Source organism: Neophocaena asiaeorientalis, unplaced genomic scaffold (genome assembly GCF_003031525.2).
Source record: "Neophocaena asiaeorientalis asiaeorientalis breed wild unplaced genomic scaffold, Neophocaena_asiaeorientalis_V1.1 scaffold22, whole genome shotgun sequence".
Lineage (NCBI taxonomy): Eukaryota > Metazoa > Chordata > Mammalia > Artiodactyla > Phocoenidae > Neophocaena > Neophocaena asiaeorientalis.
In genome coordinates this window covers 851,514-878,753 of record NW_020174422.1, presented here as the reverse complement: position 1 = coordinate 878,753, position 27,240 = coordinate 851,514, and the positions used below count along the sequence as shown (strand labels likewise).

General features: G+C 48.8%; 1 protein-coding gene across 4 annotated transcripts in view; it reads left to right on the top strand.

The window, feature by feature from the left end:
• MYLK (myosin light chain kinase) overlaps positions 1 to 27,240 on the top strand; it is a 265,262-nt gene that overhangs the window by 147,744 nt on the left and 90,278 nt on the right. For all 4 annotated transcript variants that reach the window (XM_024756503.1, XM_024756505.1, XM_024756502.1 and 1 more), the window contains 6 exons: positions 460 to 625; positions 2,859 to 2,877; positions 4,041 to 4,576; positions 5,138 to 5,344; positions 9,775 to 9,909; positions 12,988 to 13,140. In XM_024756503.1, coding sequence (XP_024612271.1) covers positions 460 to 625; positions 2,859 to 2,877; positions 4,041 to 4,576; positions 5,138 to 5,344; positions 9,775 to 9,909; positions 12,988 to 13,140 — 1,216 coding nt within the window. The remainder of the gene's footprint in view (positions 1 to 459; positions 626 to 2,858; positions 2,878 to 4,040; positions 4,577 to 5,137; positions 5,345 to 9,774; positions 9,910 to 12,987; positions 13,141 to 27,240) is intronic.

The following is a 27,240-nucleotide window of genomic DNA, read 5'->3' as shown; positions in this document are numbered from 1 at the left end:
GGGCAGCCCATGTTGACAGGGCAGTGAGGAGCTCTGGGGGTCAAGGCCAGGGCAAGGAGCTTTTTCACAGACGGAACTCCTGTATAAAAATGAGTGACAGGGTGCCTTTTCCCTGATTCCTGATTCTCTTGTACTGACCCTGGAACATCAATAAAAGGAAGAGGAAGACAGAGGAGAACTAAAGTGAGGAATATAGGATTTCCCACCTCAAACTAGGGCTCCTTCGAAACAGGTTCCATACACCTGCCCTCAGCTGGACCGAACACCACAGCGCATCCATGCTTCTCGAGTCAGGACCCTTGGGTTGCCCTCAGGCTGCTCTCCAAGCATGTTGACAGAGCCCAGAGTAGAGGGCCCTGCTGTGCATGCCTGGTGTCTGTCCCACCTGGATTGACAGCAGGTAGGACAGAGTCAAAAGGTGAGCAGTTTCTCTGACCAAGCTGCCTATGCCGTCCCCAGGGAGATGTTCCCCTGCAGCCCAGTTCCCGTGTGTCTATGTCTGAGAAGAATGGGGTGCAAGTCCTGGAAATCCACGAGGTCAACCAAGATGACGTGGGAGTGTACACGTGCCTGGTGGTGAACGGGTCAGGGAAGGCCTCCATGTCTGCTGAGCTCTCCATCCAAGGTATCAGGCGGTGGGAGGGCTAGTGCCGGACTGTCCCTACCCTCCTAGAAGGAGCTGCTTGCTCATTACGTGTCTGTGTGTGACACGTGTCACACTTACCTTGAATCAGAAGAAAGGGTAGGCGGGTAGCACAGACACAGCCATGGAGGAAGATGCTTCACGTGTGTCTGCACACCTGTGTTCAGTTTTTCCTTCTTGCTCAGACTCCTTTTTTTTTACTTTTTTTTTTTTTTTTTTTTTTGCGGTACGCGGGCCTCTCACTGTTGTGGCCTCTCCCGTTGCGGAGCACAGGCTCCGGACGCGCAGGCTCAGCGGCCATGGCTCACGGGCCCAGCCGCTCCGCGGCATGTGGGATCTTCCCGGACCGGGGCACGAGCCCATGTCCCCTGCATCGGCAGGCGGACTCTCAACCGCTGCGCCACCAGAGAAGCCCCAGACTCCTTTTTTATTTACATCTCTAATTGCCTTTTGGAAGAGTGAGCATTGCTAATGTCTTGCCATCACCTCAGATTTAACCTGCCTGAAATTGATCTTGTCATCCATCCTGTCGTTCAGATCAGGTGCTCCCTCAACGTAACTCTTTGCTTCCCACCAGACTGGGCATTTCAGCATCGCCTATGACTCCTGTCTCTTCTTGCTGTAATCATCAGCCCCAGTAAACTCTTCTCTTGAAACCTCTTTGAATACGCCTCTCCCTTACATTCCCCTTGGTTCTGCCAAGTCCAGCCTGGGGAAGCCAGAGTGTGTGGAGGGGGAAGGGGGTTGACGTCACTTCATTCTAGCGGAAACCTTGAGCAGGGTGGGATTTGGGGATCTGGGAGGGAAACGACCTTACCCTCTACTCCTCCTTTCTTACCCTCATTTCTTTGATTTTCCCCTTCCCCGTCTCTTTCCTTTCTCAGAAAATACCCCTTCTTGCTTTCTGTACATTTTTGGCCCAAGTGTGTTCGCTACCCACAGAAACAAATTTATTCTACGTTGCAACCCAGGAGATAGATAGATAGATAGATAAATAAATAGACAGATAGATAGATGGAGAGAGAGAGAGAGAGAGATTTAACTAAAACAAGTTTTATGAAACAATCCTGAGTAGTATTATGTACAGTACACGCTGGCATTTTCTCTTCCATTCTACACCATTAAAAGAAAAAACCCTGGGGACTTTCCTGGTGGTCCAGTGGGTAAGACCCCATGCTCCCAATGCAGGGGACCCGGGTTCAATCCCTGGTTGGGGAACTAGATCCCACGTGCTGAAACTAAAAAAAAGATCCCCCGTGCCGCAACTAAGACCTGGTGCAGCCAAAATAAATACATAAATAAATGAATATTTAAAAATAAATAAAGTGTAGGACTACCACATAAGAAAATGTTGGCAATTTTAAAAAAAGAAAAAGAAAAAACCCTGGTCCTGACCATAGCATTTGACTTCACAACTCACTACAGGCTCAGGACCTGCTATTAGTCATCAGGAGAAATGTTTTAGTCCCTCTCCCTTTACTTGCCCTGGCCCTGAATTAAAGAACTGTCTCCTTCTGAAGCACTTAATGACATTTTGTTTGAAAACATTCCCAGAAAAAGCCCCTCAAATAACCAAAACAAAAAGGGATAGATAAGATTGGCAAAAGGTTGATATTTCCCTAATCTGGGTGTAGGCTTTCAGTGTTTGTTATATCCTTCTCTGTACTATTGTATATTTTGTAATTTTCCGTGATAAAAGTGTTTCAAAATCATGTGGCAAGAAAAACGTATCTAGTAATTGTATGTTTTTTCTTTGAAGAACTGAATAAAATTACACTTTCTCTGTACACTTGAAAATGAAGCAGGTATTTGTCAAAAATGATCACTGGGGGTTTCTTTTTGAGGGCCACATGCAAGTTAAACGTTCTGGGTTTGAAGTTTTCAGTAGAGCTGTGTTTGTTTCCTTCTGTGGGCTGGAGAACAGGAAGCTCCAGTGCCCAGGGCGGGGCAACAGAGGCTGCCATAAAGGTCCCAGGGCAGTGCTGGAAGCTTAACAGTGTCTCCAGGGCTCAGAGGAGTTGATCAGATTAACCCAAGAAGTTCAGGACCAGGGAAGCTGAAAGGAGAGAGGGAGGGAGGACCATAGGTGATGGGGAAAGTGAGAGTTTGGGAAGCCAAACTCCGTCATAAACAAGAGATGGTTGTCGTATCACTTGCTGTTCTTGGTGTATAAAACATTCCACTAACCGTCTTTCTACCTTCTCCCTTTTTCCAGGCTTGGACATTGCCAGTAGGTATGTGTAGGCTTTGTGATTGTCATGTTTCCACCTTGAAACGCCCTGAGAGAAAAGAGGGCTCGTCATCAAGGAACGCCCTGAATTTCTGAGTCACCGTGTAGGGGGGAGAACTGACTGTTTGGGAGGCACTGTTTTATTTGGGGTGTTTAGTTTTATTCTATTGTAATTTGCTGTCCAGATCCCGTGTCAGGCTTGCCATCAGCATTGAGACTCTTGAAGACCCTGCTCAGTATCTTTACTAGTTAGCTGTCATTAGGAAGGGCACTGCTCTGCAAGGATGCCCTCCACGTTCAAGGCCAGAATCTACTTGCTCACCCAGCACGTCTTCATCGGGAGAGCTTCCTTTCCTGAGCGTGAGGCTCTGTGCTAGATGCTGGGTATGCATGGCTAGCTGTCTGGTGTAGAGAAGGGCCTTAAACAGAGCCACACAGAACATGAGCGCGAAGCATAAGTCTGCGAGAAGCGCTCATTTGGAGTAGAGTGTCAGAGGACCCCTTTTCGAAAGCTTGTTGTTTGAGCTCAGGCCTGTGAGGAGCAGTATGAGCTAAGAGAAGAAAAGCTCAGGGAGAAAGTGTTCCAGACAGAGGTGTTGCAGGTGTGAAAGTGGTGAGTTGAGAGGGAGCCTGGGGCCCAAAGAACCCCGAGGGGCTGCAGCCTGGTAGGCACTGGAGACAGGGTTTTGGGGGGGGGGGGTGTCCACGCAGAGCCACTTCCCACATGGCATCCCTGCAGGCTGTCTTGAACAGCTCAGTTTTACTCTTAATCGAGTGGAAAAGCTGTTGGAAATTCTTAAGCTTAAAATGGCATCATTCAACTTACGTTTTTAAAAGATGGACTGTGCGCACTACGTGGAACTTGGGTTAGGGCCAGTGTGGACAGGGGACACCACGTGTTCGAACCAGGTCGGGGCTCGTGGAGAAGAGAAAAAGGGCAGATGTAATAAGTGTGGATAGAACACTGGGCTAGGGATGGGTTTGAAGAATGGCTGCTTGTTTTCTGCCTGGAAACTGAGCAAACTGCATAGAAAGACCTCGGCTCTTTCTCTGTCTTGCTCTGTGGGCTGTTGTAATCCCTGGAGTCTGGGCCTGTAATGCATAACCAGATGATCGTTCTACTTCTTCTTCTGCCCCACTGTCCCCCGCCACACACCCACCAAACAGGTCGCTGGTGAGAGGAACAAAGGTGGCCAGTTCAGACATCAGGAAGGAAGTGACCAATGGAATCGCTCGGGGGCTGAAACTGGACGGCTTGGAGGCTGCAGCTGAGAGTAAGAACTGCTCCAGCATCCAGAGAGGTGGCTCCCCGACCTGGGCCACGGGGAGCCAGCCTCAGCCCCTGCGGGAATCTGAGCCGGAGCCAGCGGGGGACTCGCCCGGAAAGGCCCTGAGGACCCCCGTCCTGCAGAAGACTTCCAGCACCATCACCCTGCAGGCCGCAAAAGTGCAGCTGGCACCGAGAGTGCCAGTCTCAGGTGCCCCGTCTCCTTCCAGAGAAGAGAGGGAGAAGCCAGCTGCTCGCCCTCCAGCCGCCCTCCACGCCGGGCAGTGTGGCCTGGGAAGCCAAGACACTGTGGGCCAGGTTGCTACCAGGAAGGTCCCCACGGAGGGCCAGGGGGACACAACATTCCCCAAATTTGAGAGCAAGCCCCAAAGCCAGGAAGTCAGTGAGGACCAGCCGGTCAAGTTCAGATGCGAGGGTGAGTAGAGCTGCTTGAGGCCGCTGGTGCCCACACTTAGCCCCCAGGTGGCCACTCCCGTCCTTCTGCTCAGTGGTCAGAGTCTCCTCTATCCCCCGGCCCCTTGGACTAGAGCCCCATCCCCGACCCCAGGAAGCACCTTACAGGGGTCTCCCCTCTGGAGGGACTCAATCTCGTCATGTCTCTTGTTCTGGAGAAACTCCTAGCAGTGACCCGTTGTTCATGGTTGGAGACAACACTGACCCTGAGCCCTAATTCTCACCACCCTCCGCGGGAAACCCATCACCACCATCTCCACCACACACAAGCCACAGGGTCCCCTCCTCTTTCCTCCCTCTGGCTGATCTGGAGACCTAGCTTATCACCTTGTAGCCCTCCTCCCCAGGGACCCTGCCTCCGTCTTGGGATGTGGGGTGGAGGGGTAAGAAAGCAGGTTGAAGCGGGAGGGTGGCTGCACACGGGACTGGGCTCTGCCCTCCGGCTCAGCCTCTCCACCCCTACCTGCGCCCCACAAGTACAGCGTGCTCTCGGGGGCCTCCCGTCCTTCACCTGGCCCTGTAGTTTCAGGAATCCCGAAGCCTGAAGTGACCTGGTTCCTGGACGGTGCCCCCTTGAGGAGAAGAGAAGGCACCATTGAGGTTTATGAAGCTGGGGGAGCCCATTACCTCTGTCTCCTGAGAGCCCGGGCCAGGGACAACGGGAACTACAGCTGCACAGCCACCAATGTCCGAGGCCGGGTGTCCTGTGGCTGGACCCTCCTGGTGAAAAGTGAGTACATTCCTCCAGGTCACCCCGGGTTCCCTGAGGGAGGACCTCTGTGGGGTGCTTCATACAGCACACAAGCGTCACCCCCTGCAGCCCCCTGCCCAGGGTGTACCACCCGACAGAAACATCGCCCCCACCCACCGGCCAAGGCCAGAGTCACTGCTCCAGGAGAGTGATTGCTGATCAGGAGTTCACATCCGAATCACCTCAGAATAAACATGCCCAGGCCCCAGGCCCAGCCCAGCTGTGAGCTGCCGAGTCTCACAGAGAACCAGATCGACACACTGAGAGTGATGTGAGGTGATGTGAGTGCCACATCTTTTGTGCTCATTATAGTGTCTGTTTATAAAAGTAGTGCATGTTCATTGAGAGGAATTTAAACACTCTATATAATCTTATGACTCAGAAGTAAATGATAGTTTAATATTTTTAAAACACGTTTAGCTTTGTGCTGTTTGTATACTGCTTACTATTCTAATTTGCTCACATTACATAAGCATCGTTCTATATTTTTTAATATCATTTAAAAGCATGCTTTGGGGCTTCCCTGGTGGCGCAGTGGTTGAGAGTCCACCTGCCGATGCAGGGGACACGGGTTTGTGCCCCGGTCCGGGAAGATCCCACATGCCGCAGAACGGCTGGGCCCGTGAGCCATGGCCGCTGAGCCTGCGCGTCCGGAGCCTGGCTCCGGGAGAGGCCACAACAGTGAGAGGCCCGCATACTGCAAAAAAAAAAAAAAGCATGCTTTGTAATGGCCTTATAATATTTCATAGAACGATGTTTAGGCATGGTCTTATTGTTTCCATTTAGATTGTTTCTATTGTTTCCATTTTTTCACTACTGTAACAGAACTGTGTTTAGGGACCCTAGACTCATGTCATACCATTGAGGAACTTATTAAACCACAGCACATTGCAGGCTGATGGAAACTCTATGAGACAAATAACCTTCACCTACTTTTTCAACACGTAAATTGCAAGCCAAAAGGAAAGAAGGAACAAACTGTAGGAAACTTAGATGAAAAGACACATAAGAGACAGCAGTATTTGCAATACATGGACTTTGCATGGATCCTGATGGAGACACCTTAAAAAAATTTTGTTTGTAAGAACATCAGGAAAATTTGAGCACTGACAGGATATCCAGTATAAAGGAGTTAGTGCTATTTTTAAGATGTGATGGTGGATCTCGTGGTGATTTTTTTCAAAGTCCATATATTTTAGAGATATAAGCTGAGTCATTTACTGGTGAAATGATACGATTTGTGATATTTACTTCAGATGTAATCCATGTGCTGTGGGACTCAGTGGCGGGTGTGAATGAAGTGAGATTGGCCATTATGAAGGTCGAGAAACAGGGATGTGATGGTTCACTATACAGCTTTCTCTACTTTTGTGTATGTTTGAAATGTGCCATAATAAATGTTTCAAAAAAAAGAGCTTACTAGTTCATTCACACAGTAAGATGCCATGAAGCCAGGGGAACGAATGTGTCTGACCTGTAGACCCTGCTAGTGAAACCCGTCCAAGATATGTTAGTACGGGGGACGAGCCAAGTGCAGAGAGAGCCATGTGTATCATATGCTGTTTGCGTTAAAGGGAAAAAAAATCTGTGTACACAAAGCGAACTGATGCTTGCGTGTGCATAAACATTTCTGGAAGGGTCCACAAGTTACCTCTAGGAAGAGAAACTGGGGGTCCAGGAAGGGGTGAGAGGTAGTCTCGCTTTTCACTTGTATACCATTGACTCACTTCTTAATTGGGAATTTTACTACATTTGTGAATTCCTCCGCAAGGAATAGTATCCATTCATTTGGAGGTGGGAGCGCCTGTAGGCAGAGGTCCCAGGTCGGGGAACCTGAGCTTCATCATCCAGGGCTCTGTGTCAGGGCGGGGAACTCACCTAACATTGGGTCCACCAAAGGTTAAAAACCCAAGAAGCTTTGGTTGGAGTGTTAGCTACTATTATTAAATGGAAGCTGTGTGTGGAGACCGTACCTGCAGCAAGTTGGGAGTGAAAGACGCTGTGGGTTTTAAAGCCACCTCAGAGCTGGACAAGGGGGTGGAAACTGGGCATGCCACAAAGCTAGCTGTGCTTACCAGGATTCAGCTGTGTGTGTGTTTGTTTTAGAATGAAGGCTGCTCAGGATACTGCAAGCCTTCGGGTAATTTCCAGAGCTCTGAGAAAGTTGGTGTTGAGTCCTTTTGTCAGCGTTCCTGTTCCTTGTCTGGAGGGGCAGACTTATGGAAGTCCTTAGTCTGCCGTTCCAGAAGCCCTGCTTGACTGCTTTTCTCCTTAGCTGTTCTCTAGAAGGCTTCACCAAGATGTAGGTCGTCTAGCGCCTCTTCCTCTCTTTCTTCCTATCACTGCAGAAAAGCTGCCTGTTCCCCTTACCAAGACTTCTCTTTCCATCCCTCCCATCCCCACAAAGATCGGGTCTAATAATGATTGACTCTCCCACCATTTCTTCAGTCTCTCCCTGTCCCCCTATCTAGAGGCCTCTTTCTCCTCCCTACGGGTATGTTCTGCTCTCCCCTCAACTAACAAGAAAAAAAAACTTCCTTCTGCTTCAGTGACCCTTAAGCTCTCATGTTCTCTCTCTCACTCTTTTACCCCAAAACTTGGTGCTACTCCAGTCTCCATGCCCAGCTTCCGTCTGATAATAACAGCTAATCCCCCACGGAAAGCCTGTTCAATGTGCCAGACTTCGTGCTGAAAGCTTTACTTGCATGGCCCCATTCAGTTATCCCAACAATCTTACGAGATAGAGTTACACCCGTTTTCCAGATGAGAATACTGAGCTGTAGTGAGGTTAAGTGACTTGTTCAAGGTCCCATGCCTTGTAAAAAATAGCATATTCCTAACCCGTGTTGGTCTGACACAAAAGCCCATATTGTTTTCAGTGACTCCCAAAGGCATTTCTCTAATGGGGGAATTCGATGCCATCCAAAGGGGTGGAGGTGGTGCCTCCCCCCACCTGTCCAGATAGGCTGGCATCCCTTCCCTCAGTACCAGTCCCATTCAGATGCACCACATCCTGACTTGTAGCTGTGCTCCCACTACCTACTCTCCCTTTAGGGGAGCTCGGGGCTAGAGGAAGAAGTGTGGATATAAAGTCAGAGAACTGGGTGTAAAGCCTTGCTTCACCATTGGGCTTGACTATGGGAAATTATGAACTTCATCTATACAACGAGCTAAAGATAGCAGTCTCGTGGCATTGTCACCTCTGGAAAAGTACCCGGTAAGCCTTCGAATATTAGCCTTTGCCCTTAAGCCTTTGCTGTATAATATGATTTTCCCCTCATCACTGTGTTGAATAGCCTCTCTTGAAAAGTACCAGTGAGGTATCTTCTCATCACCAAACCCAGCTGCCTTTTCTCAGCTATCAGCCACCTTGACTCTTCTGCAGCATGTTCTGGGTGTTGTAGAAGAGATTTTCTATCCCTATTGCTCTTAATTATGGCCGCCAAACTACAAAACACTCCCCAACTCACCTATTTAGAAGGCTTCTGGAAAGTTCAGCTCAGTGGTTCTCAGTGAGATTGTGCATTAGAATCATGGGGGGGGGACTGAGTAATGCATTGTCCCAGGCCCCCAGTGCTTCTGAATCACTGGCCTAGGTTGGAAAACTAGAACCCATGTAAGTCCTTGTCATTTGATTCTGTCCTGGAATTGGAAACATTAATTATAATAATTTAAAATTGAAATGTCCTCACCAATGGGCATGTGGTCTCTACAAGTGGAAAAGTTATTCACCAGAGGATGCAGGGTCTTTAGCTACTACATACAGTGTTTTGGTGTTCATCCTTGTGCATATATCTCTTGAGTAAACCATAAGGGGATATTTCTATGATTAGATCATAGAGGTTGCCAGTCTGTTTTTTTAATTTATAAATTGTTCTTTGAGTCAGCTTAGGCAATTTATGTTTTCCTAAAAAATCTATTTTATCCACATTTTCAATCTAATGAAACATTTCGGCCAAGGATTTTTAAAATAAAGAAAAAAAATGTGTGCATCGTCTGAAGGGACACGTCAAAGACGATAAAAGACACCAGAAAGTAGAATAGGGCCAAGAAAGGGGGAAGGAGGAGCTCTGCGGATGCTCCAGAATAATGAAAGTCAAGACAAGATGGGGAGTGGGGGGGGGGGACTTGTGTCCCGGAGGAGAGGAGGCCAGCCTCGTCCTCAGCACTCCCAGACCTGGGGTGTCTTGTGACAGTGAAAAAGCCCCTGCCAGTGACTCTGCCTCAGGCTCCGGGTCTCTGCCTCAGTGGCGCTGACTGCCTCCCTGTGTGATGGTGGGTCAGGCAAAGCCAGGCCACCAAAGAAGCAAGCCCTGGGCACCCAGGGCAGTGAGGTGTCAGCTTCCGGTCAGTCAACAGCACGGGTCAGCTGTGATCTGAGATGGCCTGTCTGTTCTTTGCCTTCACAGGGCTGGCCGTGATGGAGGCGGCCCCCTCATTCTCCAGTGTCCTAAAGGACTGCACTGTCGTTGAGGGCCAGGACTTTGTGCTGCAGTGCTCGGTGCAGGGGACCCCGGTGCCCCGAATCACTTGGCTGCTCAATGGTGAGTCCCCCCTGCTCCAGCTGCCTGGACCCTTGACCCTGGCTGCATTCTCACTTGGCTTCCCCACATATCACTCTGAACCGTTTATGCATGAGAAGGAAGCACGGGGTACAGAGAGAGCGCGGGACCTGGGAGTCTACTAATGCCTGGCTGGGGACACTCGGCAAGTTTTACTCCAGTCTGAACCTTGAGCTCCTCGTCTGCAAGACGAGAATAATGCCACCTACCTTCCAGGGTGGCAGTTGTGAAAATTAAATTAGATGCTTTATATAAAACAGTTAATGAGATGCCTGGCACCTAGGTGCACAAGCAGTTTCGTTCCGTTTCATATGGCCAGGCTCAGAGCGGGCCTCAATAAATATTTGTTGAGTCAATAAATGAACACATATACCAACAGATTAATGAACCACGCTAGCAGCTGCTCATGGGATCTTGCCTTTTATTTAGCGGCAAGTGGTTTGGGGGTTTATAGACCAGTAATTCTTTTTAACATTATAGTCCTATAGAGACATCCCAACTTTTTTTTTTTTTTTTTTTTGGCAAGTAAGGTCCTTTGGGGAAAAAAAATTATTGTATATTATCACCCTTCTCTTTTTTTTTTAAAAAAAAAAAAGGCTTTAAATTCCCAAAGTATGGGAGTACTCTATTATTAGAATTGAGAACAGTCCATAAAATTGGTGAAATTGAGTGGGGTCTGCTTTGGGGATCTGCAGGGAGAATGAAGGATCTGCACTTGTCCTTCTCCGTATCGAGTGGTTGGGTGACCTTGGACACCCCCCTTTACCTCTTTGGGCATCGTCTTCTTTATTGGTGAGGAGTTGGGCTGGAGCAGAAGGTTCGGGTCTCTGCCAGCTCTCACGCTGATGGAATAGGCTCCTTAAGGGAGCAGCGGCCCGTCACCTGTGCACCAAATAGCCCCAGTCATTTCTGCACCATTGCCATGTTGCCTGTGAACCTGCCTCATTGGTATAGTTTGCTTAGGCTTTGCTAGAAATGATCTTTAGTCAGTGAGAGAAGTTGCCTTGGGGTCTCCCTATGTGTGGTCTTCTTGGGCAGAGAGGTGAGAATTGGGGTCTCCACCCCTCTCTACGGACAGAGCTCCTATCGGATTCCGTGACTGAGCGAGGAGGCAGCCTCCTTGCAGCTGGAACAGAGCGTGGATGTTAAGGACTAAAGGAAGGGCCCTGAGCAAGAGAGTTTCCCTTCCGCCTGGCTCACACTCCAGGCCAGACATCAAGAAACATTGTCAATAAAGGACCAGTTGGTAAGTATTTCCAAATTTGCAGACCATGCAGTCTCTGTCACAGCTACTCACCTCTGCTGTCATGGCACAGAGCTCAGCCAGAGACAACATGTCAATGAATGGGTGCAATAAAACTGCAATAAAACTTTATTTATGGACACGTGAATTTCACACAATTGTCACACGTCATGAAATATTCTTCCTTTGATTTTTTCCCACCATTTAAAATATGAGAAACTATCCTTAGCTTTTGGGCTATACAAAAACAGGCGTCAAGTGGGATTTGGCCCACGAGCAGGAGTTTGCTGACCCCTGGTCTACACCTCTCCAAACTGAAAAGCAGCCCCACCTTACTCTTGGCGAATCTTGGCATCTTCACACTCTTCCCACTAGAGGGCGATCATGCACAAGTCGGGGACCCTTGGCCGCCGACTCTGATTTCACCAGTCTTGGAGCTGGGAGTTCTGTGTTGCCTAATTCTGAGTGCCCTGAGCCAACAACTCCTTTCTGGAGCCACCATTTCACCCCATGCTTGTGGAGCCAAAATGAGCTGTGCTCCAGTAAAAGGAGAGCTCTCAAACAGCTTGTTGGCACAGGTTTCAATAGCAGAGGCACTTAGATGGCAGTCATGGAATGTACTGGTATTCCCAAGGAAGAGAAGTTTTAGGTACACACACACACACACACACACACACACACACGGGTGTTCAGTCCTCTCAGTAGCAGGATCCTGGCCCCTGGCTCTCCCAGCCCCCAGCCCCACCTCTATGAAGTGCAGTCGGGCCAGCGGAATCTCTTTCCTCTGGCCCTGTGGCTGACTTGGCAGTGCCTGTCATGCAGATGTGAAGTGTTGCTATGTGCAGAAGAAAACATTGGATTGCAGGGAGAGGACCTTTTTCTGCACTTTCTCCCTCTGCCACTGCCCACCCCCAGTTTTATGATGTGCAAACCAGGAGCCTGGGCTGACAAGGGAAGGAACTGACAGTTGCTTCCTATATGGTGAATGGAAACATTCCTGCTCTAAGGCCAGGATCTTCAGTAATGAGATTCTTTTTTTTTCTCCTGGAAATGAAAGCTCACATCCTGGAATGATAAAATCCCGGGAACTTATAGCATTAAAGAAACCACTGAATTTCACGCCACACACTTCTGTCTCCATGCAGGACTTTATGTGACCTGAATAAAGGGCCCTCCATGCAAGGGACTCTTGGAAGAAAGGGCCAGAGTCGTTTTTTAGTTCCCTGTATTTATCTTTTCTGTGAATCCTAAAATGCATGTCATTGCAGTGTTAGGTTGAGGGTGCAGAATTGCTTCTGGTAAATATCTGCAATGGGAAATGGAATCATTGATTCTGGAGACATCTAAAAGGAGCCGGGAGCCTCATGTGCAGTCTGGGTGAGGTCTGTTCTGCCTGAGGCTGGGCTATGGGCCAGATGACCCTGTCAGATTCTTTCCAGGCTCAGGACTCTGTGAAGTCTAGGATGTGGATTTGGGGACTGTTTATTTAAACAGAATGCACAGGACTCTGTCCCTTTCCTGCTTGCATTCTAAGTGCCTCCAGAATCTGCCCCCCGAGTCCTACCAGCCCCAGCCTTGCTCCTGCACACACACAATCACTCCCTCTCCTTTACCTCCCTAGCACCTGCCTCTTTTTCCCCTCCTCAAACCTCTGTCCAGTTGGCTGGGGGTGGTCCCGACACATCATTAGCCCTCAGTGGGGCTGAGCAGGTATGGGGAACATCGCTGTCATGACAGCAGCTGCCCTGCTGAGGACAGGGCTCACACCCTGCCACTGGGTGCTCCCTGCCTGAGCCTTCCTGTGCTTCCCTCCACAGGGCAGCCCATCCAGTATGCTCACTCCACCTGCGAGGCTGGCGTGGCTGAGCTCCACATCCAGGATGCCCTCCCAGAGGACAATGGCACCTACACCTGTCTGGCCGAGAACACCTTGGGGCAGGTGTCCTGCAGCGCCCGGGTCACTGTCCATGGTAGGAGCCCCTGGGCACCTCTCTGGAAGCACCTTTCCTGCCAACACATCTGCTTTGGAGAAAGGGCACCTCACCTAAAGGCAGGTGGAGGCGATGGCCTCCAGGAGCTCACAGTGACCAGGGTCTGCCATGGGAGATGGACATGCAAGGCCAGTCCCCACCCCCTCACCCCACCAAGGCTGAGGGAAGATGCAGGGGAAAGAGGCAAAGACTCCCTTGGCTCAAGAAGCTTCCAGTCTGGTAGGCAGAAAACCGCACGCACTGAAAGACAAAGTATCCCTGGAGGACTTAGGCTCTCACAAATGACCCCTCACGCCCTGGGGGACACTGGGAGACACCGGATAACGAGTACCAGTTTTGAGGCTTCCAGAGGGCCACCGTTTGTCCCCCTTTTCCTTCTGCCCTTGCTCCTCCCCAGCGCCCCAGGCTTGCTCTTATACCTCACCAGCCTGGTATCCAGTAATCTGATGATTATGGTTGTCCCCCATTGATCAGCACCAATCGCTTAGTCCCAGGAAGTCCCTGGAGAGCCACAGACTCAAGACAGAGCTGTCTGGGCTGTGGTATCGGCAGGCATGGTGACAGTGCCAGGGAAGGACTTCTTGGGCCCCAGGTGTTCAGGTAAGCCTGATTCCCCAGCCCCAGCTGAGCCCGGGCCCCCAGCTCCCCCGGTGACTGGGGCCCGGGTGCTTGGAACAGATGCACTGTGCCCTGTTTTTCCAGCAGCCTAGCAGGAGACATGCCTTCCCGCTCTGTTCCCGCAGGGCTCGGCCTCCTGGGGAGAGTCTCCCCGTATGTGGGCAGCAGCAGCCCAGGGGTGGGGGGCAGTGCTCTTCCTATCTTACATAGAAGGGTCTGAGCGTCTCAAGAAATCAATGTCACTTGCCTAAGCACCCCAAGGTCGTGAGCCACACTGGCCTTTTGAACCCGGGTCCCCAAAGCCACTGAAACTTCCTGCCCTTTTGCAGAGTGCAAGTCCCCTGGCCCCAGAGTGGGGCTGACCCTCGCCCCCGGGGCTGGCCATTGTCGCCCCTAGGAATAGAGGAATGGCACTGGTGCCCTGACTTGGCTGCGGCCTGGCTGCAGAGGCTCTCTCCAGCCTCTCTGAGTTCTCTGCGATTCCTGTGAAGTGCCCGTGTGCACTGGCCAGCCAGCCAGGGACTGGCCCTGCTTCTTCCGAGGAGGCCCTCCCACTCGGCCTGGGGGCTGTCCTCCTTGCCCCCAGGTCTGTGGGAGGGGCAGGTCCTGGCTGGTTGCCCATCTGAGCATGTTTCAAAGCAGAAACAGAGAGGTCCCCGGCAAGAACTCTGCCAGAGCCACGTGGATCTGCTCTGAGAGCAGCCCTGTGTGAGCGAGGGCCCCCTCCCAGTGTGGGGATGGACTGGCCTGTGAAGGCCAAACAGAGGCTCAGCTACCATAAATGGTGAAGGAGGCTGAGACGTGGCCGAGCTCAGGCTGCTGTGCTGGGCTGCCTGCACAGGGTCGGGGCAGGCCGAGCCTGGCACCGTGACAGCCCTGGCTCTGCTCCCAGGGTCCCCAGGAGGCTCCGGTCCACGTCCCGCACCAGCCTCAGCCGTGGAGTTTTTCTTTCTTTATTGGCAGCTTCTTTGGCTGCCGTCTCTGGGCCAGCTCAGGGGGAGGGAGACGACTGTGGTGGAGGCATTAGTCCGCTACTATGCCGACCACTGTCCTGGCCTCTCCCTCAGCTGCCCAGGCCTCCTGGCCTTTTTCTCCCATCCGTGTGGCCCCAGACCACGGCTGGGGCGTGGATTTGGAGCACCTGCCCAGGTGTGAGTCCTGAGCACGGCTTGCTAGCCCTGCCGCTGGGCTGCTGTTTCCTCTCCGGGCCTCACCTTCCTCTTCTGTGTGATGGGGACACTGAGAGTCACCCCAAGTACTGCGAGGATTACATTAACAGACACACTAATGATCTCCAAACATGGGACGTGCTCAGTAAGTGGGTGCCTTTATGACTGTCCAACCGAGTCCCGACCTTTAAACAGATGAACTCCCTTCAAAATGCAAGTCTGAGGAGCAGTCTTACCAAAGGATCAACTTTGCCACACTGGGTGGTTGTTTGTCTGTCTGTCTGTCTGGTCGTTTGGTTTTGGTAAAGGGAAGAGAGAATCAGAATCAGAGAAGGGAAGTGTAGGGCCACACACTAAAGCCATAGCCTGAGCATCCGTTCTGGGGGCTCTGGCCACGAGAGGGCGCCATTCGGCAATGGCTCTCCCTCCCCTGGTCTGGTTTCCAGGGAGGAGCAGGTTCCCGGGCAACTTTTGCTGGAGGAGAGCTCAGCAGATACTTTGTTGAAGGCCAGACATGGGTGCTCTTTCTCACCTCTTTAACCTTTCGCCAAGGTTTTGCAATCATCCAGAGACTGCTGGCTCAGCAGTTTCTGGCAATCACTCTGACGTGATTTCTGCAGCCTCTTTTCCCTGCTTTCTCTGCCTTCTCTCCTCTGTAACCTCTTCCTCCCCAAATCTAACTCCCTCCCACAAATGTCACTTCCTCTGGGGTGAGTTCTCTTACCAGCTCTACCTCCCTTATGGTTGTGCTTACTTATCAGCAAATCTCTACTGAGCACCTCCTTGGTGCCAGGCATCGTTCTGGGGAAGCGGCCATGAACAAGAGACAGGTTCTGTCTTCCTGCCGGTTACAATTCTGATGGAGAGATGGGCAATCATCCACACCTGGCTTAATCCAATACCGACAAGTGCTATTACGAAAACGAGAATAGAGAGGGGGGTGGAAGGGATCCTTTCTTAGTTAGGTGCTGGAGGAAACCCCTTGGGGAAGGTGACTTTTGAGCAGAGACTTCATGAACTGGAAAAAGAGTGCTCCAGGCAGGCGGCACAGCAAGTGCAAAGGCCCTGAGTTGGGAATCAAGTCAGCCTATTTAAGAGACAGTGAATCTGGAGCAAAGGGAGTGGGGGGCCCAGTGGTAGAGACTGGGTTCAGAGAGAGGCAGGGCATGTGTTCAGTGAATGAATGAAAGAGCAACGGCGGTGGGTGAGCCTGCCCGGTAGTGCAGGGGGTGTTCCCTCCACCTCCTCACATGTCCGGGGTCTCAGGGTTCATGGGAGTGCTCAGCAAACCCACACTCTAGCTCTCAAAAGCCCCCCAACAAATATTCCTGCTTTCCTCCTCCCACACTAGGAAAAATGTCCCTAGTAGTTAACCAGGCCGTGAAAGTCTTCCCTCCCGACCCAGATGGAGCCTAAAGGATGATTAATCTAAGTTCCTGCAGAAGCCAGGAAGATCTGAAGGGGAGTGAATATTTCAGTGTATTTGCACTGAGTCACTGGTGTGGAGGCTTCCTTAGGCTAGAATATTTTAATTTATCTCCCCCTGGAGTATCTTTGTCAGGGCTAAAATTCTTAAGTGACTAGACTTGTTAACCTGCTAATAGTGCCCATTTAGACAGTGTCTCAGCCTAATGGTTTGTTTATTTAAGTGAAGACCTGCTGGGCTCTTAAAGGCACCTAAGGACATAAAATGTGGGTAAGTTAAAAAAAATTAAAAATAAAAAAACCTGATTTCTAAACTAAAAAATGAAACTTAATAAAGCATATTTATTAGAGTATTTGTTTCGATAAAGAGCCTCTAAGGAAAGCAACAGGCACCAGGGAAGTCAGCCATTCACTAGGCAGTGAGAGCATCCGTAGAAGCCCAGCTGGTTTTCAGATCAGTGACAGGCTCACTGTGGGGCAGCTTTGAGTACTGACAGCCTCCTGCCATTAATTGGAGGATAATGGCAGGCACTTTGGACGTTGTATAATCTTTCCCTCTGTGAGTTTAAAAACACTGAAAACATTAAAAAAATTTTTTTGAGATAACCCTTTTTTGTTAATTTTTATTGGAGTACTGTATAGTTGATTTACAATATTATGTTAGCTTCTGCTGTATAGCAAAGTGAATCGGTTATACATGTACATATATCTACTCTTTTTTAGATTCTATTCCCATATAGGTCATTGTAGAGCATTAAGTAGAGTTCCCTGTGCTGTACAGTTGGTCCTTATTAGTTATTTAGTTTATATATAGTAGTGTGTACATGTCAATCCCAATCTCCCAATTTATCCCTCCTCCCCCTCCTTTCCCCCTTGGTAACCATAAGTTTGTTTTCTACATCTGTGACTCTGTTTCTGTTTTGTAAATAGGTTCATTTGTACCATTTTTTTAAAGATTCCACATAGATTGAAAACATTTTTAATACTTATGTCAGCTAAAGAGAAACTTATTGAGGGGAAAGGATATACATCAGTTTTACCTTGTCGTTTTTGTTTGTTTTTTAAGAACTTGAGTCCGCCTACAATATGTGTCCAAAGTCTTCTAAATTCTGTGAAGGCCAGCAAATCAATGTTAAATTATTTTATAACCAATATTTTAGTTTAAACAAGTTAATACAACAGAACTGGTGTTGTGTGCCATGTGGGCCCTTCTTGTCACAGAAGGACTTCCAAGTATTTGTTTGTTTCCGTGTCAGGGATCTGGAGCCTTATTTTACTAATTGGACAATTAGAGCTACATCGTGGTCTACTTCTACAGCCATTGCAGGTCATCTCTAGCATTTATTTGCCCAGAGCTCTTGGTCAGGAATGCCATCCGAAATTACAGTTTTCTGTTCCTAATGGCAAAATGTGATGTGTGCTTTGACAGTGTGGTGGAGAGTATGGTTCCCAGACATGCCTCGGGAGGGAACGTCAGCTGGCTTGGATGGTTTACCTTTACATTTAGAGTTTGATTATAACTTCTAAGGCAGTAAGACGGCTATGGTTGCAATGATTCCTGCCTCCCATCTGGCAACCCTATCATTACTGGTCAGAGATCCTTTTGGGGATGTCATTCGTCATTGTTTCCTTGCATTCTTTTTCTTGCCGCTTCTTCCCATTTGCTTTTTAGGTTCTGGAGAAATCAATGGGGAGAAGAAAAGCCAAAAGAGAGAGCAAGGCTATGGGGGGAAGGGTCTCTTTTTATGCCCAACGAAGTAGACCTTTTGCTGATGCTCCAAGTAGGTTTATTTGGTTAAGAGACAGACTTTTGTTGGAAGAGAGCTCGCATCCATCCCTGGGGAGGGATTTGCACCGTGCATAAATGCTCTGCAGATGGGGAGTGGCTGGGTGAAGGTAAGCTTCCTTGATGAGCCCTCTAGAGTCAGCAGTCCTGGAACTTAGGGAAAGGAGGAAGCTAGACCATGATCCCTGGACCTTGCTGGATTTTGAGCACCAAATAAAGAAGAAGGGAGGATTGTGCTTCCAGAACAGCCTTTTGTTGGTAATTTACTTAATTTCCACAGTATAACAGGGTTTGGAGTGAATCGGATTTGCTGTTGGAATGGTATTTTGCATTTTTATGACTAAGCAAAATAGCTCAGGTTCAAAGCTTAAGGAAAATCTTCAGCAGATCGGAGATAAACGCAATCATTTTCCCTCCCCCTAACTATGCATCTTCAAAAGGTCCGTGTGGCTGCATACCTGAGAGGAGTGGGGGATGCTAGGAAGTAGGGGAGGGCCCTTCCATGTCCACCTTTATTTGGTGACAACCTGTGGGTCCAGAGACGCTGGTGTCAGAGCAGGGAAGATGCTGAGAGACCGGGCCTGAGGCTCTGACAGCAGGACTTAGTAAAAGCTGTGACAGGCAGTGGTCCCTCCCCAGGTGGGAAGCCCTGGGGAGTGATGCCAAAAATCTTGGCTCTCTGTGCATCAATGCCAAACGGAAATACGGAGACAGTTTCGGAGGAAAAGAAATAGAGAAGCTTTATTTGTTGCCAGGCAAAGCGTAGGCTAGCACCTCAAGAACTGTGCGCCCCACCCCCAGGAATCAGAAGAGGTCTTATAGGTGGAGCTCACAGTCTGGGGTAGGTGATAAGGATCAAAGTAATGAAGGTCTTGCATTTTTCTTCTTGCATTATTTCAAAACAGTCACAGCTGGTGTCAGGCAGCCTGGTAATTGCCTGCAGCAGCTCAGTCTGTTGTGTCTGAGTTACTGGCCCACACCTTTCTGAAATGCAGAATGCTACAAGGGGTGATTTGCTACAAGAGAGTTCAGGGAGTATAAACACCAGGTGCAGGATGTAATTCACACAGGATCAGAGAGTGTTAGGGGCAGGATGTAATTCACAGGGAATTAGGGCCTGAGAGGTGCAGGATGTAATTCACATAATGTCAGAGAGCCTTAGAGGTTAGCTTTTGAAGGACAAATCTAGTTACAGACACTACAGATTAGTAACAGTTAAAGTAAAACTAGGATCGATTAATTCTTTCAGGTCAGTTTATGTTTCTTCTCTCACCTGTTCACTGTTCCCTTTATTTTCCTTGTTATTAAGAGAGGAAAAACTTCATTTCTGTTTTTGTTACAACACGGCAAGGACCCAGGGACTTGTACACGGTTTCAGGAGCTCTTAAGACGGTAGGGTATTCTGTCTCTGTTCCATATTTGTGTCATCTGTTTAAACACTTGAAAGGTAACATTCTATAATTTTTTGTTTTAATCTGACACGAGTTTTGAGTGAGCTGGGAGCCTGCTAAGGGCCCTTTTCAAGGCAAACTACTCAATGTGTATGCAAATTCAGATCCATAACCATGGGGGCGCTTTAGAGAGCAGCGTGTGGGCTAGTAAAAGTTGACAGGTGGAGAAAACTTCCAAGAGAAAATTTCTAAGGAGAAATTCAGAATTGTTTTTCTTGCTAAACCCATAGAAAGAGAGGAAGGACCCAGACGGGAAGAACAGGAGAATGACTGCAGTATAGAGGGAGACACTGCCGTCACACCAGCACTGGGACAAAGGCTGTAGGGGCTTCTTAATTTCAAGCCCAAGAGAAACCAAAGCCCTCACTCGTGTCTCCAGGTTTGAGGAGCAGGGTTATACCGGTTATTGTATGCGAATTCATGAGAAAGGTAACAAATAGCACCTGTTGTGTGGGTACTTAACTTCCCCTAGATAAGAACTTTTCAAAATCTAGTATTGGGTTAATACCAGTTCCTATAAGTGTTGAAACAAGACCACTATCAATCAGCTTTTCTAACGAGGAACATTGTTTTGACAGACAAAATCTAACCAGTTAGAAAAGCTGGTGGGTCTTATTTAATTCCCATAACAACTCCACTTTCCACTTTTGAATTAACTCTGCTTTACAGATGAAGAAAATCGATGCTCAGAGGTCAAGTCACAATAACCCAGCTAATAGGCAGCAGCTCTAGGCCTCCAGCTGCCTCAGCCCATCCGCTTTCTACTTTGCTGCTCTGGGACCCTGAGAAATCATTTGTTTGATACTTTTGCTTCCCCAGAGCAAGAATTTTATGTTTAAGTTCATGACTAGGAACTGTCTTCAAAAACAGTTTCTGATGAGTCAAAACAGGGCAATCATGGCCAAGGAGGGAAAATTCGGAGGGTCTGTAGGGTCAGAAAGCAGTGCTCCCCCGCCATCTCTCTCCTTCCTTTTCCCTCAGTCCCTCTTCCATGTTCCTTCTTTCTCCCGCCCTCTCTTCTCTCCTCTCGCTCCTCTTTCCCTTCCTTAAGTCTTGCTACAGCTTAGTCTATGTGGCATCATTTTTACTTGTCAATAAACTGCTTATAAGCGTTCTTTTTTTTTTTAGTTTATTTATTTTTGGCTACGTTGGGTCTTCATTGCTGTGTACGGGCTTTCTCTAGTTGCGGCGAGCAGAGGCTACTCTTCGTTGCAGTGCGGGGGCTTCTTGCGGTGGCTTCTCTTGTTGCGGAGCACGGGCTCTAGGCGCGCGGGCTTCAGTAGCTGTGGCATGTGGGCTCTAGAGCGCAGGCTCAGTAGTTGTGGCGCATGGGCTTAGTTGCTCCGCAGCATGTGGGATCTTCCCGGACCGGGGCTCGAACCCGTGTCCCCTGCATTGGCAGACAATTCTTAACCACTGCACCACGAGGGAAGTCCCAGCATTCTTAATCTTAGTTCTTGTCTTTCCCACTGGAGGACAGGCCGGGTCCTTTTCCTTTCTCTCAAAATGGAACAGAGCCCCCAGTACCTGGCTGCTAAGTTTAACAGCAGAGTAAGTCAGTGAGGGAGTAGAGAGCCACTGGCCAATTGACCAAGTACCAGAGCAACAGATAAGTCCACTTCAGATCAGTAAATCGAGGAGGCTTGGCCCATCCTTTATTCCAGAAAGAAGGGCCCCTCTGGGGTTGGTCTCAGCAAAGCAGAGGAAGCACAAGTGTGGGGAAGCCCTGGGGTCTATCTAGTCTGGCCCCATTTGAGCTGGGTAGCAAGTCTGTCATAGGGTCCCAGGGACCCCTCCCTTGCTATTGGTGTGCCATGGCCAGTGCCTGCCTTCCCCAAATGAAGGAGGCTCAGGTTCCCTGAGGCTCCATGGCCACTGGGGCCCTCTCACCTCAGACCCTGGCCCGCCTTCCCCGCCTCAAACCAGGACTGTGCCAGGTGACAGCTAAAGCACAACCCTAGAAGAGACATCTCTAGGAGAATCGGCGACTCTGGGCGTGAGCACAGTGACAGAAAGCTCCCAGTGGAATCTAGGCAACTGGCCTTTGTTCTCAGGACAGGAAGGGAAGCATCCAGACCAGGACTCCGTTGGCCATGTCAGCTCTTAGGACAGACCAGCTTCCTTCTCTGAAGGAAGTATATAAAATCAGGACATGAACATGACTTGACAAATTAAGTAGACTTAATTTCAGTACTATAATAAGAGGGACCAATTCAAATTCTCACAATTTGTTTCATACCCACGAAGACCACTTCAAGGGCATTTACGATCTCTCAAAACTGATCCGTTTTGTGCAAGTAAACCATGTTTCTTTTAAAAAGACTCGTGCACTTGCCCAGGCTCGAGGATTTTAAAACCTAGCACATAAAGCCCGTTACTAGAGGTAGAAATACAGGCAATATGCTCTTACGGCAGCAACCGTCAACTACAGGTAAGAATTTTTCTGTAACAACCAAATGGATAATCAAATATTGCAACAACTCAAGTATTACTGAGCAAAGTGCATTTCTACCGCATTCAGTGTTGCTCTTCAGTTTTCTAACTTAAAACAGCCAATGATAACTGGCAGCAAAGAAGGTCTTTGCAATAGACTGCCTCTGCTTGAGAACTTATGATGTAATATTGCATGCTGCATTTAATATACTATCTAAACATTAGAGATACTCCTAAAATATTTGTTGGTAGACTATGATTAAGACATTACACTACAAAAAAACCTTATGCAGAAGGAAATCCTAACTGACATGCTTCTGCTTTAAATACTGTGAAAACTTTACAGCAGAATGAATTTTCACAGTGGTTAGGTCAAATGCAGTTATATCATAGCCACAGTATGTTTCCCACAATTTAAGGCTTTGGCTGGTTCTTTTATAGTCAGCTTCTTCTGATTCTTCTTCATCAGCAGTTTCTAGCCAGGTTAGCCACTGATTCACCTGGAACAAAGCCTTGCCTTTCCCTGGAAACTCTTGGGTTCTATCTTCTTTCCAAGCCAAGAAAGCTTCTTCTTCGATCATCTCCATGTCATAGAAGTGAACAAAAAAGAGGAGTAACATGCCTTTCGGGAAGTTGCTATCGTAGCAGTGCACCTGAAGAGCAGAGAGGGCACTAACTTGTAGATCAACGTGATCATGAAGGAATTTCTGCATTACTGGCTTGAAGGAAAGAAGCAGTTGTTTTTCGGAAGGAGCAGAATCTGTTTCATCACTGGGTGGGTTTACTTCACTAGAAATGTACTATAAGAAGCTAGTCATTAAGATGTGCACAAATCCTTTCTCTACATGAAGTTTGGGAGAGATGTTATCTTTAATCCACTTATATATGGTTTGAGGGGATGGATTCAACTTTATTTGCTTTAACAGTTCCTTCTCCAATTTGAGCCTCAGCTCTTTCTGCTGTAAAATGAGGGCATAATCTTCCCTACTTCAGGGGGTGTTGAGGATAAACTGAGAGCTGCAGACATCCTTTAGAATCCTTTAGAATGGTGAGGTGCTAAACTTTGTAAGGAATTATTATAATGTTATCTCAATGGAAGCTGAGACCTTTCAGATCTCTGCCTGATTAAATGTGAATGTCCAGATTTGGGAGACTTTTCTCATCGTAGTTATTGTCAGGTTGAGTTTGCTCAACCAAAAACAGTCAGTTGGGTTAGGAGAAGCACAAAACATTTATTCCTGTACTTATTATGTGTCAGATATTCTTGTAGCTGTTTTATGGGAGTTACTTCTTTGAATCATCTGAAAACCCTGCAGTATTTGGCATGCGTTATACTGATGATGTGTGCATTACCCTTATCACTGTTGCATGACTGTCAGTAACTGATGAGAACTGTCGTATTCTTATCAGTTTAGAGGAGAGAACACTGAGGCTTAGGATGGGGAACTTGCTTCAGATCACGCAGCTCAGGCTGTGAGTTCACAGCACCTGTCTCCATCTGTCTCTTCTTGTTTTATCTAAGTCCACACAAGAGTGAGCATAAACTGATACGTGGTCAGTCAGCCACAGATGAGCGAGAAGAAGTTGTGTGTGGCTTTGGAATTAAATGACATACACACGCCTTGCCCTTTTCCCCCAGCTTTCCCTGCTCTGCGTTAGCTTTCTGCCTTGTCAAGGATCAAGAATGGGGGTCAGCATAGGACATTTGCCCTCGTGGGGAGTTCAGCATGGGCATCACGGGAGGTGGCTGGCTCCCTTGGAAGAGACAACCTCCAGAACACCTTGGCCTTGCAGTCAGGAGACCTGGGGTGAGCTCTAGGTCTGCCTGTCACAGGCTCTGGGACCTTGGGCAACTCCCTTCACCTGAGCACGTCCTGGCCTCACTACCAGTAAAGTGGGGCGGTGGGGTTAGGACTGGGGTTTCAGGATTCAAGTTAGGGATGCTTCTCTCAGGTCACCTAGAGGAAGCTGCTTGTCTCAAAACTGACATCCTTGTTGGCTCCTGAACCCCAGCGCAGAGTATAGTTGTAGGGGGTTGGTTTTCTCACTCTGTGAAGATTCTGGGGAGGTTGAATGCTGGGGATGACTCAGCCACCCACTAGCCCGATTCACCGTAGCTCTAGTCCCATGTGACCCTGAACGGCAGGTCTGAGAATAGGTTCATTCTGCACATTTCCTCCCAGTCGCTTCCCTCTTCTCTCCTTACAGTGGGGCTTCGGGGAGGCAAGAACAGGGTCAGAGGCGATCGGTGACATTGGAACTAAATGCCTACCAGGGGCAGTTCCCACAGATTCAGGCACTCTCTCTCATCTCTCTCTGAGGGAATGCAGTGAAATTTTGTTCTCAAATTGCTTTAGATTTACTTTAGATATATCCATGATATTTTTAAGCAACACATTTGTATTCCTAACAGTATTTCCCTTAGGTTACATCAAAATGAGTCTGTAATCCTGGGGTGAGGGTCCAGGCTCTGTTTGTTCTTCTTTCGCTGATAAACCCACCAGCTAATTGCGCCCAAGCGGGTAGGTGTGAGTCAGCTCTCGTGCCAGCCTCACACACCTGCGACTATTGATGATGGATGGCCGGACAAAGTATTTTCACAGATTATCTCTTTCAAACCCCCAGGTCCTGTGATGATACTATTATTACCCTAAATACAGATGAAGAAGTCGAGCTTCTGAGAGAGGCAGTGACTTGCCCAAGACCAGGACCCAGCTTCAGATCCTACATTTCAGTGACTTTCAGAGAACCAGTGAGCTGCCACCTGGGAGTCAGTGCCCAGGCCACTCTCTCAGGACAGGGAGCTATAGATAGGCATTTAGTCCCCACTGGCCGAGACCAGTAGGGTGGCCTGGTTTTGCCAAAGCCCCAGGCCAGAAAACTGGGCAGTAGAAAGACCCAGGAGACGGTGGGGGTCAAAGAGGAGCTGCACTGGCTTGAAGGAAAGGGAGCTGGAGTTTTTGATGTTTCCACAGCACCTAGGAATAAGAGCCCATCTGCAGGGAGCTCTGCGAAGCTGGGGACTCTGGCTGAGACAGCGGAGAGGCAGGAACAGGGAGGGCCCTGGACAGGCAAAAACATTTTGTCCTCGAGCCTTCTCAGTCTGTGCAAGACAGGAAATTCCTCAACTCTCCTGAGGCAGCCTGCTTCCCTGGCTACTGCCACTCAGTCAGAGAAAGGAGATCTCTGCATTTCCAATATTGGGCCCCCGGAGCCCACTCCTGGGGCCTTCTAACAAGGCCAAGCCTGCCAGGCTGCCCCCTGTCAAAGGCAGTGATGCCAGGGGCTGAGACAGGATGACTCTGAGAGCCCATCCTCTGGTCATAGGCCCTGTCTTCCCTTGCACTCTGGCTCCACTCCCTTCACACGGCACGGGGAAATTGTCCTCCTACCTACCTGGTCTCCCCAGCCTCTCTCACCCTCATTCACAGAAGCCGTGATGGGTGTGCTCTGCAGTGCACCATATTTTGTTTTCAGTGCCAGCAGATAAAAATCTAGTGGCCAGTTTGGAGTTAGGCCTTTCCCAGGTATGGAAAGCACCCTGGAAATGTGTCCTTATGGCTGCAGGCTTCCAGGAGAAGGTCTGGTATGTGTGGCCCTGTGCTAAAAAGAACTCAAAATACCACAGTCCCTCTTCCCCCAAACTTAAGAGTTTAACTTAGAGATACCATAGCCTTCTTGGTCCCTACCCCTGCCCCCCTCCCCCAAAGACAAAAATAAGAAGGCTAACAAAGAGTTATTGAAGGTCAAAGCCACCTGGCTCACAGGACGAAGGGCAGGATCAGAGACGGGGCAGCTGGGAGCTTGCCCTGCACGAGGGCCATCCTGTGTGGGAAAGAGACACCAGCCCAACCTAACCTTACGGCTCCTTCCCCTGTGCGGCTCACACGAGGCAGGTCAGAGCCCGGTGCAGGGAGGATTCTAAGAATAATGGAAAGCCTATTTGTTAACCCATCTCCCCAGCGAATGGAGTGGGAGTGAGTAGGCCAGCCCTGAACCCAGAGAGCTGTTCTAGTTTTTGTCTTTGTCTAGCCGGTGCACTCCTTCCCCCTCCCAGAGAGAGATTCCACCACCACCCCCCCTACCCGTTTTGGTTGTACAACAAACTGCATCTATTTATGGTGTTTAATTTGAAGGCTTCACCCATGAAACCTTCACCACAATTTTTAAAAATGAACATCTCCATCACCCAAAAATGCTTCCTTGTTTCCCCTTACAATCCCTCCCCACAACGCCCGCCCCAAGCAACCTTTCTGTCACTATATTTTGCATTTTCTAGAATTTTATGTAAATGGAATCATCCATTAGGTACTCTTTCTTCGCCTGGCTTCTTTCATGCAGTGTAATTTTTGTGAGATTTGTCCCTGTCGTAGTGTCTCTCATTAGCGCCGAGTAGTATTCCATTGTACGGATATATCATAATTTGTTTATTCATTTACTTGTTGATGGAATATTTGAGTTGTTTCCAGTTTGGGGCCGTTAGGAATAAAACCGCTATGAATGTTTGTGTGCAACTCTTTGTATGGATATGTGCTTTCATTTCTCTTGTGTAAACACCCAGGAGTAGAATGAATGGCTCATATGCTAAATGTATGTTTAACTTTTTAAGAAACTGCCAAACTGTTTTTTTTTTTTTTTTGCAGTACGGGGCCCTCTCACTGCTGTGGCCTCTCCCGTTGCGGAGCACAGGCTCCGGACGCGCAGGCTCAGCGGCCATGGCTCACGGGCCCAGCCGCTCCGCGGCATGTGGGATCTTCCCAGACCAGGGCACGAACCCGTGTCCCCTGTATCGGCAGGCGGACTCTCAACCACTGCACCACCAGGGAAGGCCGCCAAACTGCTTTTAAAATGCTCTGTACTATTCTACACTCGCACCAGCAGTGTAGGAGAGTTCTAGTTGCCCCACATCCTTGCCAGACCCCAGTACTTAGGTTGATCAGTCTTTAATTTTAGTTATTCTAATTATGTAGCATCTTTGACTTTCCTGAGGTGCTTAAAATCTCAGGAGATGGTAAAGGAGCATCATGCAGTCATAGAAAACAATGAGGAAGCTCTCCAGTTCTGTTTTATGAGAAACATCAACATACAGAGTCAGCCCTCATGGGCTCTGCATCTGCGGATTCAACTAACTGCATATCAAAAATATTCGAGAAAAAAAATTCCAGAAAGTTTCAAAAAGGGAAACTTGAATTTGCCG